The sequence below is a fragment of the Cicer arietinum genome, chromosome 6 (genome assembly GCF_000331145.2).
Source record: "Cicer arietinum cultivar CDC Frontier isolate Library 1 chromosome 6, Cicar.CDCFrontier_v2.0, whole genome shotgun sequence".
Lineage (NCBI taxonomy): Eukaryota > Viridiplantae > Streptophyta > Magnoliopsida > Fabales > Fabaceae > Cicer > Cicer arietinum.
In genome coordinates this window covers 22,685,787-22,695,106 of record NC_021165.2, presented here as the reverse complement: position 1 = coordinate 22,695,106, position 9,320 = coordinate 22,685,787, and the positions used below count along the sequence as shown (strand labels likewise).

The 9,320-nt window shown below is 30.2% G+C and overlaps 2 protein-coding genes across 2 annotated transcripts in view; both read left to right on the top strand.

The window, feature by feature from the left end:
- Window positions 1–1,187, top strand: part of LOC101496561 (L-ascorbate peroxidase 3) — a 5,293-nt gene extending 4,106 nt beyond the window's left edge. Inside the window, exon 9 of the mRNA XM_004505733.4 lies at window positions 809–1,187. Coding sequence (XP_004505790.1) covers window positions 809–1,000 — 192 coding nt within the window. The 3' untranslated portion in view covers window positions 1,001–1,187. The remainder of the gene's footprint in view (window positions 1–808) is intronic.
- A 3,429-nt stretch (window positions 1,188–4,616) lies between these two features.
- Window positions 4,617–5,948, top strand: LOC101496236 (myb-related protein 308). The gene is made up of 2 exons (XM_004505732.4): window positions 4,617–5,019; window positions 5,104–5,948. The coding sequence occupies exons 1-2, from the start codon at window positions 4,757–4,759 to the stop codon at window positions 5,699–5,701; spliced, it is 861 nt and encodes a 286-aa protein (XP_004505789.1). The 5' UTR covers window positions 4,617–4,756; the 3' UTR covers window positions 5,702–5,948.
- Window positions 5,949–9,320: the final 3,372 nt, after the last annotated feature.

Genomic DNA, 9,320 nt, shown 5'->3' with positions numbered 1-9,320 from the left:
TGTGTATAATTCCCGCTGGAAAATGATTTGGTGCTGTCATGCCAATCAAGGCTTCTAAATAGCATTTCATTAGTCCATTTGTAACTTGCAATCTGGTTACAAATGCCCCAAGCTTGTAAGCTTGTTGCATTGTTATTTGGATCAATCTTTTGATCAGTATTAAGTAGCAGTTGATTTGGAGGCCCTTCTTCCTCGTAATAATCGTGGTTTGTAGTTTACTAATGCCATTTGAGACTATCTCCGAAGATTTCCCTTGTGCTAGTTGAGTGGTAAAACCAACAAATTTCTTATTTAATATGTGATAGTCTGATAGATATGAATTTGACTCCTCTAAAGTGAGAAGTTGGTAAAGTAAGTGAATCAATTGTTGATATTATAATCATCCATGATAGGTCATGCGTGTGCACATAATATTAACCATTCATTTTATCATCAATGGTTGATATTACTCACTTTATTATCTAAAGCAAGTTGTTCACTTTAGATGAGCCAAATCCAATAGATATAGGCCCTTTCTACTCTGCCAACTACTGACCATACGCTGGTCTTGTTTTCCTTCTACTATACACTAATAAGCTTCAAGATCTACATTAAACTAAATAACTTGCTTATTAGAGCATTTATATGTAGACTGACCTATCCAAGACATCTGTGTGAAGTTTCTATTTTGCTCCAAATCCATTGAAGAAAATCAATAGGGTGGCTATTTGCATCTATGTTCTGACTGCTGTTGATCCATCATTAAATTAAATGAATCTGTCTACTGTTTCTTGTTTTTTTCTCTTCTTTCTAACTCTTCCTTTGGCAGGACGAGGATGCGTTTTTTCGAGATTATGCTGAATCACATAAGAAACTTTCAGAGCTTGGCTTTGTGCCAAGTTCAAAGGCGACTTCTCCTAAGGATGGGACCATACTGGCACAAAGCGCTGTAGGAGCTGCAGTTACCGCTGCAGTGGTGATCCTTGGTTACTTGTATGAAGTTCACAAAAGAGGGAAGTAGGCTTGGATTTGCTCATCTCTGTTTGATGTCATGTCTGTGTGGTCCATAATGCAGTATAGGGTTCATTTTTGCAGTTTCAGTCTATGTTTTCTTAGTACCAATAAGAATAATGCTACAGTCTAAAGCTATTGAGTATATGAATAGATTATAATTTATAAATATAAATACAACTGAAAATTCCATTCTAGAGCAGCATCATTACTATGTAGGATGTACATACTAATTTCAGTAGTCCTAGTTACGTGTTCGTTTTCTCTGGAAGATCAGAAAAGGAGGGTAGTTAATTCGTTGTGTTAGTGTATGTTACTTGTGAGCAAGTCAGGACTCGAAAACAGGGGATTATAATCTACATGAATTATTATAATTGCAACATTGTACTAGCCGAGAGAAACTGATTCATGTTTAACACAAATCTTAAATATTGGATCTTTAGCAATTGTGCACCACTTGTGGTACATTGCACATATCAGGCATGCAAATCCAGATAGTAGAACTGATATTTTTAACCCTAACGCATTCAAACAAGCATTGAATATTGATGGGGACATAGTAGGTAGAATGTTAACTATGCATATTTGTCACCAGTAAATGAGCATTTGATAACGGGAGGATTTTTTCTTCCTAATCTATGAAGATATCGCTGGCACTGTCTCTTAAGCTGGACAAACACCTTAGGAAGTTCTTGTTATGAGTTATGACAATTAATAATTCAGATTAGATGGGTCGTAATGTTCTTTAAATGCTTTTTTCTGAAGATCCAGATGGTGTTCTTCTCAATCTAGTAGATCTATCTCAGCCATTATAATCTGCAGGCTGGAGAACTATCTGTCCTATTTAAAATTTAAGTTGGAAACGAATGAAAAGCGGTAAAAGGAATAAAGGGAAGACTCTGCTAAAAAACAATGTAAGACAGACGTAAGGTAGATCGGAATCTGCAGGGTGGTGTCTGCCAATAGTATTACATAATTAAAACAACAAAAAAGATATTCTCATTTATGTTAGCAAGGTAGTAATTCTTGAATATTGAATAATGGCCTTTTTTTAAATCTTATCCAGGATATAGAATATAAACATAGCAGAAAAAGTATATCAAGTTCAGTAAGACACATGTGGAGGACACCCCAGAGGTAGGTAAGGTAAGGCCTCTCAGAAATTAGGACAACCTCCCACGAATACCTAAGCACATGACAAAACTCGTGTTGCTGTGCTGGCTGTCACCATACAAAACAATCATGCAAATGCAAACCGTACGCCACAGTTTCTATTCTATTCTATTCTATGCATGAGCCAAGATTTTATTTTCTCCTATTATATTTTCATCTTTTTAATTACTTATTACTGCTACTTCGATTCTCCAATATTTTTTTTAATTTTTTATTTAGTTAATATTATTTTCAATATAATATTTTTCGTTATATATTTATAGTGTATCAATATCTAAAAAGATAATATCATAAAAATAATATTATCTATTTTTTAATATATATAAAATAATTGAATGACTCAAATATTTTGAAAAAGAAAAGGAGAAAGTATTATTTTTGCATGTGACAAATATTGCATTTGGTATGCAAGACTAATTGGGAGTTAAGGGCTTAGGTTGCTCCTCCTTTTTGGGTTAGCTAAGAAGGCCATTATAGGCTGATCTCTTGTAATAATTACACCCAACCGATAGCGACCAAGGGTGATGCTCAATTTAATTGATGTGAGTAGTTACGCGTTTCATCATCCATCATTTATTATTAATAGTAGTAACTTTAGTATCATACGCACATTGCATCTTTTCGGTACCTATCCAACATAGTTAGGTAGTGCTGTTGCCTCACCGAATAAAATAACAATCTCATTAAACAAATTTCAATTATATTTTTTCACATCATCTTACTTCACTTCTTCATTCTCTTTAAATTCAAAAACAGACTCAATTAATTTCTTTTGCATATTAACACGTAAAGAGCTGTGTAAAATCAATGCGGTAATTGAAATCAAACATACAAATTGTATGTTTAAATAAATAAAATACACTGCCATGTACATATCAAAAATTATTATTTACATGGGTGTGGTACTATAAACCATGCCAATGTTCAACATACAATTGAGGGGGATTTGGACTTGTTGAATTGAAAGTACAGTCAGAAAAGGTTGAAAAAGTGGGTGAAATACTTCCAAAAATTAACCATGTGGACTCATATTTAGATTTAACGAAATTAGGGACTGTATAAATATATATTATGCAATTAATATATTGGTGGCCGTTAAATTTGCTTTATATTTTAAAAATAAAATAAAATTATATAATCTTAATCAAATGATTTTTAATATACTAATTAAATTGAGAATATTTTCACTATTCCCTCCTTGAAAGCTACATGTACCCATGAATTTGAATTCTTACCATCCACTTGACATTCACAAGGAAATGATAAAATTGGAGAAGAAGATGTGAACAAAAAGGTGAATAAGGCCCCCCTAATCCCAACCTTTTGTAATGCTACTTTTCCTAAACTTGCATCATAAGGTTTGTGGAAAAAGAAAAAATAAAATAAAATAAAAAAGTGGAAGGTGAACCAAAGCCCATGTACAACCACAACTACAACCACACTCATTTTGGCATTTCCTATTCTCCTCTTCTCTTGTTTCACCATCTTTCATTGAAAACCAACCTCAAACACTTCTAGAAACCTATCTATTTGATCTACCCTCTCTCTTTATCTCTAATGAATGATAATGCACCAATAGAATAAAGAACCACAACTACCATTACCATCTCTATATTTCCCCACATGAATACCCAACTACTAAGACATTTCTTTCATTGAATTACCTATTGCAACTAACTTACCGAAATGGCTTTTTTTTATTAGGGAAATTAAACCCACATCAAGTTCTATTGTTTTTTTATTGGTTAATTAATTCTCCATTTTTAAAATTTTCATGGGACTAATATAAATTAAAAAATAATAATTTGATTGACACTTGTGATTAACATGCCACCTTCTTGTGATTAAAGTGTATCTTTATTTTTTAAATAAAGTGGTAGAAAGATGAGATGTTATAACTTTGTAAGATGATAATATTAAAATTCGGGTAGTTAGATCTGTTTATTTGGAGTCAATTTTCAATCTAATTAACTTTAATTTCGATTCCATGGATCCGATGTTCTGTAAATGAAAATAATAATGAATTTCATTAATTTCCAATTGATTAATTACAGAGGTGCCTTACTCATTACATAACAACAGCTAGACACATAATTGCACAATTATTGAAGAAAAGAATTGGTGACTAATTTTTAATATTTTTTAGCTGATGAAGGTTAAAGAAACAAGTTATAGAGTTTTAATATTAGAGATAATGCGTATGAGATATAAATTGTTGTCTCTCTTTTTTCTTAAAAGAGGCAAGTGATCACATCTTGTCTTTGCCTTGCCCATACTTAATTTATTCTACTTTACACCAACCTGAAGGTAACCCATAGTTAATGTCTTTTTAACCCGTTATATCATTGAAACAAAAAAACTATATAAATATATATCATCATAGAGAGAGAAAGAGAAAAAAAAAAAGAAAAAAAAAATAGCCAACAGCCACTCTCTTTAACCTGTCTCACCAACTCACATCTAGAAGCAATATTTGGTTCTTCTCTCTCTCTCTTAAGGGTCAAAGGCCCTATAAAATAAGACCTCAACTCGTTGTTAGACTGGCTTTGTTGTTTAAGCAACAGAACAGAAAGCAAGTAGTGTCTGAAATAAGATGGGAAGATCACCATGTTGTGAAAAAGCACACACAAACAAAGGAGCATGGACAAAAGAAGAAGATGATAGATTAATATCTTATATTAGAGCACATGGTGAAGGTTGTTGGCGATCTCTTCCTAAAGCAGCTGGTCTTCTCCGATGCGGCAAAAGTTGCCGTCTCCGGTGGATTAATTATCTCCGACCAGACCTTAAACGTGGTAACTTTACAGAAGAAGAAGATGAACTCATCATCAAACTTCATAGTCTCCTTGGTAACAAGTAAGCTTCAATATTAATCCAAAAATCTTTACTTTTTCATCATTCAAAAACACCCATTTAACTAAATTACTATTCTTTTTTTAGATGGTCTTTGATAGCTGGAAGATTACCAGGAAGAACAGATAATGAAATTAAGAATTATTGGAACACACACATAAGAAGAAAACTTTTGAACAGAGGAATTGACCCTGCAACTCATAGACCTATAAATGAAGTTTCAAATTCTCATTCTCATTCTCAGAATCAAGAAACTGTAACTATAGCTATTGCTGCATCTGCATCAACTACTACTACTACAATTCCTTCATCAACAACACCAAAAACAATATCTTTTGCTTCATCTATTAAACAAGAACAATATCACCATCATTATCATCATCATCATCATCATAATAATCATAATCATGAAGAGATGGTTAAAGGGTCTAATTCAGTTTCAGAAAGATGTCCTGACTTGAATCTTGAGCTAACAATTAGTCCTCCACGTCAACAAGAACATGATGAAGCATTCAAAAACACAGAGAGAAATCTCTGTTTTGTTTGTAGTTTGGGATTGCAGAACAGTAAAGATTGTAGCTGTGAGAATACTAGTAGCAGTGGAAAACCTACTACTGCTCCAGCTTATGATTTCTTGGGTTTGAAATCTGCTGTTTGGGATTACACTGGTTTGGAAATGAAATGAAATCAAATCAACAATTCAAATAGCTAGTGTTGGAAAAAGAGTATATTATTTCAACTGAGAGAATTATATTCTTCCATTAATTTTGATAAACTTTTTTTATTTTTTTTTATCTAATTTGTATAAATAATATTAGTTGTTGATGCATAAGATATATAGTAGTAGTACCAGTATAGCTAAACATTATTGGCTATTTTTTTTGCCTTGTTACTTTCATCTAAATTCTAAATTCTAATTCTTCCTGTTTCCATTTTTTTTTTCATGTTAATTTTGTTTATTTGATTAATTTATTTCTCAACAGGTAATTAATGGTAGTGATATAAGATATAAGTATATGATTATGAATTTGATTTTGTTCTTAATGTATGAGTTGACAAGCTTTTTATTTTTATCTACAGGATTCAATCAATTTACTAATGGAATGAGTAATGACAGCTCTTTTAATTATATTTAACTGCATAAAATACAATAATTTATCTGCTTCATCACATTCCAAGTCATTTGGTTATTCTTATCTTAATTGGTCAATTATTTAATTAATTAATTGATTAATATTTACATCATGAGCTTATGCTGTTAGCCAGGGTTTTGGTGTCTATTTCTTCGCAGCTTCACATGCATCTATCAAACAATTGCGCTAAGAATCTCCAACTCTAAATTCTTTTTCTTATTCTGTTAATATTGAATATTATATATGCATTCATGTGTCACAAAATATTATAGACCATTTAGTCCTAGTGATGATCTTCATTTCCTTTTTTTTTTCTTTCGTATTGATATCTATTTTTAGATTCTTTTGGACTTTTGGAGACTTTTTGGGTTATCTTTTTTGGAGAAAAAGAAAAAAGAAAATGAGATGATAGGTATATTCATGTGTTTACATAAGTGGATAAGCTGTGAGAGGAGGAGATAAATTCTTAGACTCAATAGCGGTATACCTAATTTATTTTTAAAATAATGTTTCATATACATCTATATGTGTAATATTTTATTCATTTCATATCATTTTAAGTTTTCATACTTTCAACTAATTATTCTCAAACAATTAACAAACTTTAGTAAATGATATATTATTCAGAAAATTCTTAATAGAAATCTTAATTACTTAAAATATTTATCATAGGAACAAGATGCTTAAGATAAATATATATGTGGCTTAATCATGTGGAAAAAAAATTCCATTGTATAATATTTTTTTTTAATTTTATCTTCCTATGTTTCCACTCGCTCTCAATAATAGCAAGCTCAATACATATCAAGAAACATAATATAACATTATCTAAAACGTGAAATAAAGAAGCATTGTTTGCATAGAAACACATGCATCATTCTACCAACCTCCTAACAATTATTTATTTTGTTAGGCCTTCTTCCAACCGACTTCTTAACTTTGGCATGTATACATGAGAACCTACCTAGGTTTTGCCTTTCTTTCTTTTACCTTACACATATCCATTATACACTATGCTCTTCTAAATGTGGTGGTACATTCGTGATGAACATGTCTACAACACCATATAATTATTATTTACAACTATAAAGTTAGACACATGAATTATTAGACAGGTAAAATCTAGAAGATATATTGGATCCAAAGAAATTAATTATATTAGGTACTTGGTTTCATCATATGTTATATATAATCAAACATAGCAACGGTCAAATTGTATTCACAATTACTAAGGTAGTATACAATATGTAGCATTGTAACAAAATAATGGTTTGGTATTTAAAGAATGTTTTGAAGTGGGTTTAGCTAAAGTAATGGTAGTTGGGGAAATGTCTTTTCTCTTGTCATAATTTTGGGTTCGATCAAATTGTGGTTTACTTGGTGCGAGTATTCTTAATTTGTAGCTACATTATTGCGTGTTGACGATATATGTATAAGGAAGTTTTTAATAGGTAAATGGCATAAATCACATTTAAAGTTGGGAGCAACTAAAATAAAATGGGTAGTGAATTGATCCTACCTACCATTCAAATTATATCTGCCGCATTAACTAAGGGTCATGTCGTGGGGTCACAGAGCTATTCGATTGGATTAATAAGGATGTTTTCCCCCAACCCAATAATATTAATATTTAACAAAAGGAAAATGTTTTTTTCTTACTCTAATAATAATATTGTATTTTTATGCAATTCTTCTTATTTTTGAAAATTAAAATTTAAAATAATCACATGATAGCATTAATTTGAGATAAAATAATAATAATAAAGTTTATATATGTGGTATAAACAGTTATTGGACTTTATAAATTGTTTTGGACCTTTATTTGCTTCACGAGTATATTTTTTAAAATTTAATTATTATGAATATTTATGTAAAAAAATTTTATACCGATGCAATTATATTTTATTATATATATATTTCTATAAAAACATTTTAAAAGTTAATGTTCACGTTTTTTAATATCAATTGTATATGTGAAGCAAATTTTATTTTATAAATTAAAAGAACTTGAAAAATTATTAATTTGGACTCGTTTTGAATGGTCTTTATTGGTTTTTAGTAGTTTTGTAAGTGTAAGATTTTTTTCTTTTTCTCTCAAATAATATGGTTATATGTCTAAATAAGAGTGATTGGTAAAGTCAATTAAGTATTAATTATTTTTATTTTTTTTGCACGAAAAGTTTAGATTAGTTAAATTTGAGATTTATTAAAGTCAAAGTCGACCTTAAGTCTCAAAACACTTATAAATTCCCTACTAAAAATGTCTCCACACAATAAACTGAAACTTGTTGTGGAGCATGACTAATAAAAGAGATGGAATGAATTAGTACCACTTAGATATTTTGTGATTGAGCGTGAGTCATACATAGGTTGTAGATCCCATTAAGTGATGATTGAGAGATATTTGAAATGATTTGTGACCAAAATACAATTTCGTGAATTTGATGGACCCTCTACGATTTCGTAATATGTTAATACGATTCACAATAAATTACAATTTAATGTTCTTTTTATTTTGAGTTCGTGAAATATTATGAAAAATCTTTGATAAACTATTGAAACGATCTCATACAAAATATATTATGATTTGAACTACACAGTTGAAGATTGAAATCGAGTGTCTTAATTCAAGTTCAATTACTTAAAGATTCAATTCATGTAAGTGGTTGTGTATAAAAGATCATATCAACTTATTAGCTCACCAAAACAATTTGTTTGATGGTTCGATTTGAGTTGTTTAGTTTTTTTAACAACTGTAAGCATGAACAACAACCTTCCAAATTAGACTAAACTTTGTTGGTTTATATCAAAGATTGTGTGCTATTGGATCATGGATATACTTGAAAATTTTTATTGTATAAAAAAAATTGAAATAGATTTCATAAAAATTAAGAAACTCATCTCATTTTAGATTTTATAAAATAATGAATTAGAGAGAAAAAAAACATAAAAAGATGAATAATATTATTGAATAAAAGAATGTGGAGAGTAGAAATGGAAATAAATAATAAAAAGTAAAATTTAAAAAGAAGAGAAGTAATCTTAAAAAAGAAGCCGAAAAGAGAATAAGTGCGTTTAGGAAAAAGTAATTAAGACATAGATATCTAAGATAACAATAAGCAGAAAGGACAGAACGGGTGGTAGATAATTTCCAACCAGATCCCAAAAACT

Bases quoted from the DNA above. Each gene is read 5' to 3' on its own strand.
- LOC101496236 (XM_004505732.4), top strand. From the start codon at position 4,757: ATGGGAAGATCACCATGTTGTGAAAAAGCACACACAAACAAAGGAGCA. The intron at 5,020-5,103 runs GTAAGCTTCAAT...TTCTTTTTTTAG, and splicing joins CATAGTCTCCTTGGTAACAA to ATGGTCTTTGATAGCTGGAA.